General features: G+C 37.9%; 1 protein-coding gene across 23 annotated transcripts in view; it reads left to right on the forward strand.

Annotated features, from left to right (window-relative positions):
• The window catches only part of rims1a (regulating synaptic membrane exocytosis 1a), a 98,213-nt gene that overhangs the window by 34,481 nt on the left and 50,892 nt on the right, over positions 1 to 12,840 (forward strand). For 22 of the 23 annotated variants that reach the window (XM_032552989.1, XM_032552994.1, XM_032552995.1 and 19 more), the window contains exon 3: positions 10,566 to 10,776. In XM_032552989.1, the coding sequence (XP_032408880.1) occupies positions 10,566 to 10,776 (211 nt within the window). Of the gene's footprint in view, positions 1 to 8,913; positions 9,027 to 10,565; positions 10,777 to 12,840 lie in introns of those variants that run through there. The other variant, XM_032553005.1, reaches the window with a different exon arrangement.

The raw sequence follows: 12,840 nt of genomic DNA on the forward strand, positions 1-12,840 counted from the left end.
AAACTTCCAGAAAACTGCAAGATGCCTGAAACATTTAGTTCATTTAAATGAAGGCTAAAAATCCACCTGTTCAGAGTGCAATTTGAAAAGTTACACAGTAAAAAATTAACAGCAATACTTAGATTTATTTAGCCTGTCATAGGAAAAAAAGATGTAGGTGTTCATGTCATTCATACATTTGTAAATGTCAGAGTTCCTAACTAAATATTTAGTTTACAAACTATATATTTAGCTTTCAAATAACATATTTAGTTTGAAAGCTAAATATTCAGCCTAAACCTAAATATTTATCTTCCCAAATAAATTTTTAATTCAAAAGCTAAATATTGTGAATTACATGTTTAGTTTGGAGCTCTGAATTTATAAATGTATTAATGACATGGTGAAAATATCACTTTTAAAAAGATTTTTCTATGACACGTTAAATAAACCAAAATATTGTTGTTCATTTTTTACTGTGTAATTTTAAAAAGTTTTTGGGCCATAATAACTGGAACACTGACAAACATATTTGATGATTTTAAAGATGGCACTTGACAAGATGTAGCGTCTGCTAGTGGTTTCAGCTAGTGGCGCTGAAATGTGCTGTACAAATTAATTTGATTTGTTGATTGATTTATGTTAGGAGTGGGCGATATGGAGTTAAAATTTTATCGCAATATTTTGTGGTATTATTGTGAGAACTGTAAATATGATATTTCCACTTACAATAAGCTATTTCAGGATGCCACTTGAAAAACTGTGATTTATATCACTAAACTGAACACAATATTTAATCCTACTTTCAAATATGCTGATATTTATTGATACTCTCATGGAACAAGCAGTGGAGAAAATAGCAAACATAACATTTCCAGTCATAATGGTAGTTTTTTTTAACTTACCATCAATAACAGAAATGTATCATGACAATGTTATGACAAATCAAATTTCTTATCATGATAAGGAATTTTTTTCACAATAAATGATAAATGATACAATAAATTCCCACCCCCAATTCATGTTATGCAATTCAGTTTATTTATTTAGCACCAAATTGCAGCAAGCATCATCTGAAGATAAACAGATCCCATTCATGTCCAGAAATGTATAATCAAATCAGTACAGTCCAATTAAAGAAGCAGTTTGATCCTAGTTATAATCTAACAGTGTCAAATTGAGTTTAAATTGCCAGCTGGTAAAAAGGAAGCACATCCACTGCACACAGTCATTGATTTTGCAGCAGCAGAGTGAGCATGTGATGGAGGTGGGAAGTTGATTGCATCGAGTCGTTCATGTCAAATGAGGTTTGCACATTTGAATGAAGCGACCAGAAACATGTGCATGAAAACAGCAACATGTGTCCAAAGTCAGTAATAAGAGAAGCATTTTATTTTGGGGGTGTCTGCAAATCAATTTCCACAATTTATTTTAAAGCTCTGAATTCCACTTTTTCCATTTTAACCATATTTATTAAGCCTGATAGTGTGCAGTTATTGAGAGCATAGGGCAGTGGCCTCAATATGTCAGCAGATATTTGTTCTTTAGGTTTTGGCAGTTGGTGTGGTATGTCCTTTAATGGACACCGTACTTTGGCTTCTGCTACTGTAAGCCGGAAGTATAACGGTCAGTGTTGGCTTGTGCTAGCTCATATGATCCTACATGTTCCTTTTGTGCTTTTTCTTAATTCATTGTTAAACTCATTGCCATTATGAATAATTTTCATGCTTCTGGATGTTACACAGTTTTGGCAACTGGAATTGTCCTGACCTGATGGTCATTTGGTTTCTCTTCCCTCTTGTACTTCTGTAGTTTTGACCATTTTGTACCACAGAACACTTTGTGCTGACTGTTGTTTTGGTAACCACTCTCAGACTGTACAACACCCTGGGTGGTGAGCCCTGTTTCCCATAAACAGCTGTTTAGTTTGGTTGGATCAGAGAGATTCGGTGCTTTTCCACACAGTCAGGTGGAATTAGTAGTGGTGCATTCACTGACCAGAAGGATTGGGGAGCTTTATCTTTGTTGAGTCATGGCTACATTGTGGTGAAACGTTATTTTATTTTGTTATGTTGTTGTATATTAGGTATATTTTTCAGGGATTTAACTTGAAGAGTAAAGATGAGGAGCCAAATAAGGAAGGGATGAGGAATGTTTCTTTGAAATCAATTTTTTAGTTCTATTAATTTATCACACACATTTCAGGGCCTTTTGTCCATTCTTTCAAAGGTATGTTAAAAAAATATATTTTTATTTCTTTTCCAACCTATGTGACCATAATTAGGTATATCCTTGTAATATTTTGAATGCACTGTACTTTCTTTGCTTCAGAAACTCATTTTGTCCTATCTCAAAGAGACAGAAGCAGTTTTTTTTCTGAGTGTGGTGTGCATTTATCAATAACTGTCCAGTATGGGAGACGTTTTAATAACAATCTGAGTCATCAAAGATTTCTATCAGCCTGCAGAGGCGACAAACTGTTTTCTGCAAATAATGAGGTGTTAAAAAGAGTTGAGGAGGCTCTGCACTGCATTTCCACAAACACCTTTTCTGTACGCACACACAGCTGCTGCAGACCAGATCCCTGTTTCTAATTCTGGCTCGCATTTTACTTTCCATTCAATTTCACAGACAGCACGAGAGGGAGGAAACTTTTTTAATACTCGTCTATTATGGGACACTCGGCTAGTCTCAATCAATTTCCAAGATGACCTGTCCACATCATGTGTGCGTTTGTATATATATATGCGTGTGTGTGCTAGATTGGAAAAAGGAGTAACATTAGGTTGTAGGAAGAAACATACAATGCTGACACCATGATAAGTTTGAAAATTGGACGTGGTGAAGTCCGTGGCAGGGGGACAAAAGTGAACTTGCTTCTTGCTAATGAGACGGAAAAGTTGGAGCTCTTAATTTCTTAATGGCTGCGAGGTGATTTTCTCTGAAACTGCTCATTGTTATTTGATTCATGTCTGCCTACTTTTTTGAATATCGATCCCGGAACTGGAGGAGTGACTCATACTCGGCCAAAGAGGCCTGAGTCACCACAGGGAAAGAGAGGGAGCTGGCTCCCGTTCCCAACCCGGTGCCGCTCTGCTTCACGAGTGGCCGGGACCGGAAGAGGCAGCGCCAACATTTGGCCCGAAAACAACAACGACGCTCAAGGACTTAAGGACTCAGCTATTTTATCTACCTTATTTTTAGACCCATTAACTGTCACATCAAGTAAGGGGGATCTTTAATGTTTTGGAGGTGTTTTAAGCATAAGTGCACACTTTAATGCAGGAGACAAGCTGTGGCGGAGGAGGGTCCAAAGCTATTTTGGGAGATTGGAGAGCAAATTAATTGTGAGCCTGTTAGAAAGTGGTGAGATGGAGTGGGCACACAGTAACAATTATTGGCTCAAACTAACAGTGTCTTCAATAAACTGGAAAATCTGCTTAAAATGTTTTACAATAAGTAATACTGTATCTTGTGCTGCATAGAAAAGTTTTACTGCAAATTAATTTACCTCATAAATGGCTGACAAAGTGAGAGGAAATGTAGTTATTGTGGATTTAGTTTCAGCTGTAAATTAATCTGCATTTGGGTTCTCATTTTGAGGGAAGTCCTTCCTTCTCCTGGGGATGCCAGAGTGATCACCATTGCTTTTTGTGATCTCTGTGTTCTTAAGATTAAAACATGAGCCATGCCTCAAATCAACTGCTGATCACTTTTATTCATTGGCTGATCTTAAATTTTCTCAAAAAATCGTTGATTGCTGCTCTGGGAAACATTTCTCTGTGGTATCTTTGATGCGCTGTGTTAGCCAGACATTAGGAAAATGGTGTGCTCTATTAAGCCCAACCAGGAGAGAACAAAAACAGATCTGCAAATGTCAGAATCTACTTTCTGAAGTCTATAAAACTATTGCTGATTGCCAGAAGATCATTTTAACTCATTCATAGGCAAATTGAGTTGATGTGAACCACTTTTCCTGTAATATTAATTTATTAAGATGATCTCTAAAGATTAAGGTGATGGTTGGTTGTCCTTCCAACCTGTAGAAACATTCAGTAAGAGCAGTTTGATTCCTCCAAGCCAGTAATAAAGATTTTTACAATGATTATGTTGGCAAGAATAGTAGTATTTTTGCAAACTGGGCTGCATGGTGGCACAATTCGCATCACTGTTGCTTTGCAGCAAGAAGGTCTTTGGTTCAAATCCGTCCCATAATGATCATTAAAGATAGGCTCAACTTATTGTGTCAAATTATATCATATTAGTTCATACAAAACATACTAACTTAGGCTAAATTCTGGCTGAGTGAATAAATAAATTGTACAGTACCGATGTTTGCTGCTTTCGTGTCTTTAATGTTTCAAATACAGTGCTTGGTTAGAAGTGAGTTACCCCGTGCTAGTTCTGGAATATAGAAGCTTAAATTATGTCTTATAAATGTGAAAAATGGCTTTTGGCTATTGTATGAAATATGTTCTCATTGTGAGATCATTGTCTTTTCTCTGCCCGAAGCAGCGTCCTTGTGTGATCATCAAATACAGTTCTTATGACTTAAGTAAATTGGCAGCTAAGGAGGAAAGGTTTGCTGGCACCTTTCTTGGGTCAAATCAATGTGCAAAGTTTTTTTTTTTAAAACTCTGCGGTGGCTAATAAGGATTAGCTACGTTCTTTGAATCTTTTTTAATATTTTACGCATAGCTTGTAAAGGATAAACAGCTGGTTATTTTGGTTTGTGTTGAAAAATCTGTCCAAATTGAACTATTGCTTCTGGTTGTTTGACATATCATTGCAATGTTTAATCTCCATCAAACTGGGATCACCAGCTGAAGTAAAAAGAAAAAATTATGTGCCAAAGTCATCATTACTTGAATGATTTTTTTTGTTGTATTTTCACAAATGTGAGAAATAGTGATTTACAAAATGTTCACACCTGAGGAACATTTTTATTTGTGTATGACCATATTTACACTTAGTTGACACGTCAACACAAATTAGATCATTTCCCCAATTTTTTTTTAACAAATACAAATCTCTAGTCTGGTGTGTAATTGTATTGTATTGTATTGTCCTCCCAAATTTAAATTCTTTTGCATCCTGAAGTTTGTTCATAACGTCCTTGATTGAGGAATTTCATGTTTGGACAACTATTCCGTCTGGTTTTGGATGCTGTGCAGCTGGAAGGATTTTTTGCTCTTAATTTCCAACACATTCTCGCTTTCGGACAGTTGTTGTTATTCATCACCATGGCAACAAGGTTTTTTTTTTTATTACAGCAGCATCTCATAAGCACAAATGATACCTGAACTATGACTTTAAATCCCAGAGGAGTTGGAAAGGAGGCTCCATGGATGCAGAGCAGGGAGAGATCGATCATAATGGGCAAGAATCATGTTATTTGTATAATACATTTCAGGAATAAGACAGTTTGAGTTTCTTTGCAAGATAAAAACATAAACAAAGAACAAACAAAAAAGAAGATAAAGAGAAGAACTGAAAAGTTAATGTAAGTTCAACTTATTATAAATCAAAGGTGACGCTCAATAAATTAGTTTTTAGCCCTGATTTAAATGAATTCAGTATTTCAGCAGTTTTTTAGTTTACCGGAAGTTTGTTCCAGATTTGTGAACCTTAAAAACTAAATGCTGTTTTTCCATAATTGGTTCAAAGTAGACGCTCCAAGAGTTCAGATCTTTTTCTTTGTAGTACTTAAGACTGAAAGAGAAAGTCTGAAATAATAAAATAACAACAGTGAAAGCCCTGTGTGTCGTCTTGGCCTGTCCTTGCCACTAAAAGGTCTCGGTTCTGTCCAGCTTTAAGTTACAGCTATTCGCAGTTTCTGTCACGGCTCTATAAACGTCCTGCAGAAGCTCTTCCCCTCTGCTCTCCCATTCTTCTTCACAGCATCTCCATCCATCTTCTTCAGTATTTTTTCCCTCAAACTCACTTAATATCCTGAACCCAATATATCTCTTTCCTTTCTGCCACAAACTCTATCATCCAATAACCATTAAAAACACACTAGTGAGTCACAGCGAGAAAAAGTGGATAAATTGTCTTTTTTTTCTCTTGGTAACATACTTGTTTATAGTGAGTCAGCGCTGTGCATGCTATTGTGCCATTGTAAATAGTGACAGGAGAAGGCATCTTGTATTAATACACACTTCAGGTGGTCCCTCATAGATGCAACTGTTTTTATTTCTTTCTGAAAACATCTTTATACAACAGGTTTAGTATTTGTTGAGCATTTTTATTTTAAAGGAAAATAGCCTTAAGCTTAAAAGGTAAATGACAGAAGCATCAAACTCAGACTCCACCCTTACTTTTGCACTCCTGGTAAAGTTGTTTAATTTTTTATAGCTGAAGCATAATCACATGCAAAACTTCAATTAGAGAACATTTGCTTACAACCGGCATTAAGAAATAGTTTTAACAAAATCACCACTGACACACTGATTTCTATAGTGTGATGCAAAGGTAGCCAAAATCATTTTAATTTCCTTTTTTTGCCTTCATTTTTAGATTTATCAGTGTTTAATTAGTAATCCTTGGGATTGCTTCCATGGGTGTAGATATAAAGTGACATCAGTGAGGATGTCTTTTCATTTGGTGTATGTAAACTTCTGGTTTCAGTTGTATATTACGTAGTGCCAGGTTTGCAAAATGTAAACCAATTCCTGCAATCTAAAAAAACCCCATTTTGTTTCTTCTTTGTTTAAGAGATTTATTGACTTTCTCCAAAAAGCCAAAAGAAATCCAGCATTATTGTTCTCAGACATATTTAGCAATTCAAAAATGGAAATATGCCAGCTAGAATACAACACTCAGATATGGAATATAATTTCTATGCAGAAGACTTGTTAAAGTTTATCTTCTGATTGTAACACATGCCACTTTGCATCATCACGGACCAAACTTTCCCAGCTTCTTTACACTTTCAATGTTGAATCATGAAGGTTTTGTCTGAAATGTATATAAACCAGCAGCTTTTCCAAGCAAGTGAAAGATTTTGTTGGGAAAAATGATGAGGTTTGTTTGCTTGTGCAAGAAGCTGAGGAATTATGTTCACTTTGCTTTAACCTTGTGGCTTCATTTGAATATAATATTTCTGAATTTCTTTAATGAGCTCTGTTTTTTTTGTCTGTGTATTTTTCTTTCTGATGTTGGCCTTCATGCGTTTCCCCGTCCTTCCATTCCCTTCCCTCTATCCTAATTAAAATCTGCAGCCACCCTCAAACCATACGTTTCTGGTTTTTGCATATGCTGCAAGAACCAGCTGCTTCTTGCAGCAGAAGATTTGATGGCTTGTTGTGGTTGACTAATTTGTAGAAAGGTACTTGACGTACTTCCTGCTTCTGTCAGTTTTAGACAGCAAGCATCGGAAAGAGCCTTTACACAACTAAACATTGTTAACTGGAACTTGCCGCAGTGTTAGAATATCTTTTCTGTCTGTTTTATTTTGTTGACTTTTACCAGCTGCAGACAGCTGGTAAAAGAGACAGGATAGACTCTCGTTGATAGCATTAGCCTACGGATGAGTCCTCAGCTAACCCGTGAGGTAAGGTAAGGTAATTTTATTTATATAGCACATTTTCAGCAACAAGGCAACTCAAAGTGCTGTACATGGGTTAATAAGGAAATACAAACAAAATAACAAACGAAAGTCAAGAGCAAAAGAAAGAGAATGTAATACTGTAGTGTTGATTCCTGTTCTGAGTTGGTTGGGGAATATTTCTGGATTCTAAGTTTGTTCTAATCCCTGCTCTGGGTTGCTAAAGTACAAGTGAGTAGGTATCGTCTGGACTTTCTAAGTATGTTCTAATTTTGTAAAAGTACTCCACAGTTTCTAAGTAGTAATAAAACCTAAATGTTCCTGTTCTGGAAGTAGTCTTCCTGGATTCTACATGTGTCCTAATTCCTTTTCTGGGCAGCAAAAACAGAAGTCTCTTTGCATAACAATGTATAAAAGTAATTTATCAATCAATTGATTGATCCATCCATCCAGCTAGCTAGTTTGCTAGCTATCTAGCGAGTTATCCACTTCTCACTCCGACCTGCCATCATTTATAAATGAAACATTAAGATACTTGAAGTTCCCTCCTTAAAGCAGAGATTCTCCCTTCTTTTAGGTGCAAGCGTGCTTCAATTTGCATTTTTCAGTCACACTTTTTATTGGTAAATGTGAAATCTTTTATGGCTATTCTCAGTAGGGGTTTTACTGTAACAGCAGAGATGGAGCAAATAGTTTTGGAAATGATAAACGTACTCAATGAACCCAAGTAGAAAATGACATTGAGGAAGGGCCTCACTGCCTCTATGGCTGACTTTACTTACATCCAGCCGCAGTGGATTTATTAGGCCTAATACTAGAAAAAGCCATTTTGGATTAAAGCCATGGCATCAGCATAGCGCCTCTGAGACAACAAAGTAGGTACGAGGCTTCACAGCAACAAACCAACGGACCAGATTCAGCTCTGGTCAAAGCTTTTTCATGAGGAGGAGAACCCATGTAATATTTGTCAGTTTAGCCATAAACATATAATCAATCACACAGGTTCCAAATATCAGGCCTGCAGTTTACTGAGGGTTAACTCTGTTAGCAGCAGAGCAGAGCCGGTAGTTGGGGAATACTCAGCGAGAGTCATGGATCAGGAAGTGATTCCTGCTGTGCTGCAGCAGCAGGTCACCTCTTCGTGACCTTATCTCTCCCAGGAAGCGTGCATCCCTGTGTGGGTTTTACAGGTTTGCATTTTGTTTTTTTTGTGTGTGTCTGTATTAGTCATATAAGAGTGTAACAAATGTTTGTGTGTGTGTCCAAGTAAGGTGTTAACTCTTCTGCGGGTAGCTTGTATTTTACCCGTTGGGTTCTTGGCGTCTCTGAAAGCTGCGTTTACAGGAAGGGTTTGGCTTCTTATGACTACAGCAGCGATGCTGAAAAGTGGAGCAAACAGCTGGATGTTGGATTTTCTTTCCTCTGACCTCTGCTGGGATTTGTAGTTTTGATTGGCTGAGCTGATGGGCGAGGAGTCGGCACCGCAGAGCCCCAGCCTGTAAGTATCCAACAACAATGACGACTGTGAGATTCAGACAAAGTCAAGCTTTTATAACCATCTGCATTCAGATGAGTGGGGTTTTGATGTGTTTAAACATTGAATTATATTAATTCTCTATTTTATAATCATAAGCAACTCCTCATCTTCAGCTAACATTACTTAAATATGACATGGAATGACTCAGATCTGGCCTTATTTATTTATTAAAGTGATTTTAAAGATCGTTTCAGAAGCAATAAAGATTAGTGAAACAGACTCATATATTTTGCATGACATGTCAGAAAGTTTGGCTTGAGCTCTGATTTTTAGTCACTTCAGTCTCTTTTGGTCACCTCAGTATTTTTGTAATTAATTTGAAGAGTTGCTGCTACGGTCATCTTCCTTTCCCTTTCTCTTTTTCCTCCCATCTGTATTCACTCTCCTATCTCCACGGCGTGAAATCCAATTAATCAGCTTACTGTAACGGCACATAAAACCAATACTCCTCCTCCCCCCTTTGAAATATCGATTTGAGGAGTTTCTTGTGCTGGCAACGCGGCCTGTAACAATTTCATACACAGAACTAATTGCATGAAACTTAGATATGAACTGACAATTGCCAAAAATGGTCTTATTCACTCTTCCAGTTATTTGTTGTTGTTGTTTATTGAAATATATTAGCATGTATATTGTATTAAGTTACTCACATCAGCTCTCAAACGTGTACACACCCGTTTGAAAATGGAAGGTGTTTGTGAGACCATAATAAATCATTCCAAAACTGACTTTTCAGAAAAATGTACTTATTTCCTGGTCAATTCAACTGAAAAACAAAATATACTATAAGGAAGAAAATAAAAATAATAATAATACTTTGTTGGACCACCTTTTGATTCAACCATGCAGGAGAGTGTGTTTTAGTCTGATGAAGACAAGCTTGAGCCCCGTTTCATCCACATGAATCAACACAAACTTCCCGCCCAGTATTGTTTTAAACATACCAAACCCATAGGGAGCAGTGTTGCGCAAAGATAAAACCCGTCAGCTAATCAGAATGCTTAAAAACAACAACGTCTTCCTGTTAAGAATTAGTAAATGACGACAGCAAGTTAACTTTTAAGTAGCGTGTTAGGATATAAAGTTTGTAAGGCACAGTACAATCTCGATGTGGGGTCATGTCTAAGCAAGTATGTGGATAGATTGTTACGCGCCGGACCCTAAATCTTTGTTTTCCCATACACACACTCAAAACAATTAGGATTTGTTAGAAATAATAGTTTTTTGTGATTTTAAGGGGAATTTTTGTGCGGATTAAAGACCGAAACACCGAAAAGTGCATTTCTTTCCCCAGATATCCGGCTGTTTGCGGACTAGCCTTTAGAAAGCGCACAGATGAATGAAAAATAGATTATCATTTACCTTTAAATCGACCCTTACGTTAAAGAAACGCTTGCACCATTACTTTATCGAGTGTTTCTAGTTCTAATATAAACCCTGCAGTCACATAGGCTATAAAACAATCTTCATGCTTCTATCTGGTGTTTTTTTCTCTCCCAGAGGTATCCAGCAGCAGCTCTCCAGCTACCGGGAGACAGTGATCCGGCAGGCCACGGCGGCGGCGGGCTCAGCCGTTCATCGGGACGACGCGCCAACCTGCGGCATCTGCCACAAGACCAAGTTTGCGGATGGTTGCGGGAACCTGTGCTCGTACTGCCAGACCAAGTTCTGCGCTCGCTGTGGGGGAAGAGTGTCCCTGCGGTCCAATACGGTGAGAGAAGGTTTTGCTTGTGCTGCTTTTATTGTGATCTGAAAATGACCACCATGAAAGTTGACTGAAATTTTCGTTTGCCTTGGAAACATTGCATGCTTTTTCTGTTTCATTCTGATCGCAAATAATTTGTTTAACAAAACCTGTTATGATTTAAGTGGAAGTTAGATTTAGTGGCATCTGGTGGTGAAGCTGCAAATTACAAGCCCCCGTAATAATTATAACTGATGAGGGTCTTGTTAATTTGTAAAGGTACTATGGAGCTCCATAATATGAAGAGCTCATTCTGATATAAAAACAGAAACATTTCACAAATGCACTTATAGAAAGTACACCCTCCTTTAGGGCTCACAGTTACTTACAAGGTCCTGGATTACAGGGTGTATTTATATGTTCACACTTCTTTTCTAATTTGACTTTATTTGTATAAAACATGACAGTGAGGGCTGCACAGCTGGTAGCACTGCTGCCATGACTCAAGAAGGTCCTGGGTTTGATTCCCGGCCCGGGGTCTTTCTGCATGAAGTTTGCTTGTTCTCCCTGTGCATGCATGGGCTCTCTCCGGGTACTCCGGCTTCCTCCCACAGTCCAAAAACATAACTGTTCAGTACATTGGCCTCTCTAAATTCTCCCTAGGTGTGAGTGTGGGTGCACATGGTTGTTTGTTTGTCATGTCTGTGTCTGTGTTGCCCTGCGACAGACTAGCGACCTGTTCAGGGTCCACCCCGCCTCTCACCCGAAACGTTCGCTGGAGATAGGCACCAGCACCCCTCCCAACCCAACTAGGGTGTACAGAAAATCGATGGATGGATATATATATATATTTAAAATGACATTGAATTATAAAAACAAAATGCTAGTATTACACATTGAAAAACAATTTCTATATTTTTATAGTTGTTACACAAATAAAAGGTTAATCTCCTCCTGGTGTTGGCTGCTGCCACTGTTAGGATAAGATATCAAACTTGTTAACTTGTTACTGTAAACTTTGTGTGTATCAACTGATGTTATTTTCAAATAATTAAAATAATGTGGCACACTTAAATACTGCTCTGCAGTTCAAAATCCAAATAATTTTGTCTTTAGATTACTATTCTTGCAAGGTTAAAATCATGTAAGCTAATTACAAATGATGATAATGTTAATAGACATCTTACATATAGAGTAGTTCAAGAATGACAAAAAAATCCGGTATTGACATTTTGGTATGGGGGACCCCAAGTGAAAATCTGCTTAGGGCCCCTGAAAGGCTTCGGCCGGCCCTGACAGTACATGTCTTAGAAATTGAAGATACACACTAGTAGTTTTTTTTATCAGTTGTAAGTTGAAAAAAAACCCATTCTGCCTTGGGATTGTTGAGACGTTTACTCCAGACACGCACCATACATGCACGCACACTCAACAACGGACACAAAGATTCTGCACAAAAGCCTTTTGTTTCATACGGACACTTTCTGTAGAAACGAAACTTAACTTTAGCTCATCGTCTGACCACTAGGTAGTGACGTAACACACCAGCAGACCAGGAGGCGGACTTTAGATAATATAAGCAAGGTGTCTTCCGTGTTTGAGCAGATGCTGTATAGATTCGGGCCTTTACACTTGACATCCACATAAGCCTGTAAGGGTAAGCGTCTCTTCCTTTTTAGCGCTAAATAGAATAAAATAAGTAAACTCTGATTGTTCTGTGTTGGCTGATTTCCTGTTCGTGTGCTCACACGTTTTGGGTCCGTCGAGTTTAAATCACAACGAAATGGTAGCAGAGGATGGTTTCGTGTTGAGATACGAGCAGAGATTGGACGGGCCGTTTAAGGCAACAGCCTGCCGGGACAGTACATGGGTGTTGGGCCCAAATAAACAGGTGAGGAAGCTTTTTCCTTACATATACACCCTTGTACTGTTTCTTTGGGCTGTCTAAATTCCATATATCAGCCGGTGTTCATATTGAGTTGTCTGATTTGTCAGTCGTGTAGTACTGCTTTATTGTTCTGTGTTGACTGATTTCCTGTTGGTGTGCTCACACGTTTTGGGTCCGTCGAGTTTAAATCACAACAGGATATA

The sequence above is a fragment of the Xiphophorus hellerii genome, chromosome 22 (genome assembly GCF_003331165.1).
Source record: "Xiphophorus hellerii strain 12219 chromosome 22, Xiphophorus_hellerii-4.1, whole genome shotgun sequence".
Classification (NCBI taxonomy): domain Eukaryota; kingdom Metazoa; phylum Chordata; class Actinopteri; order Cyprinodontiformes; family Poeciliidae; genus Xiphophorus; species Xiphophorus hellerii.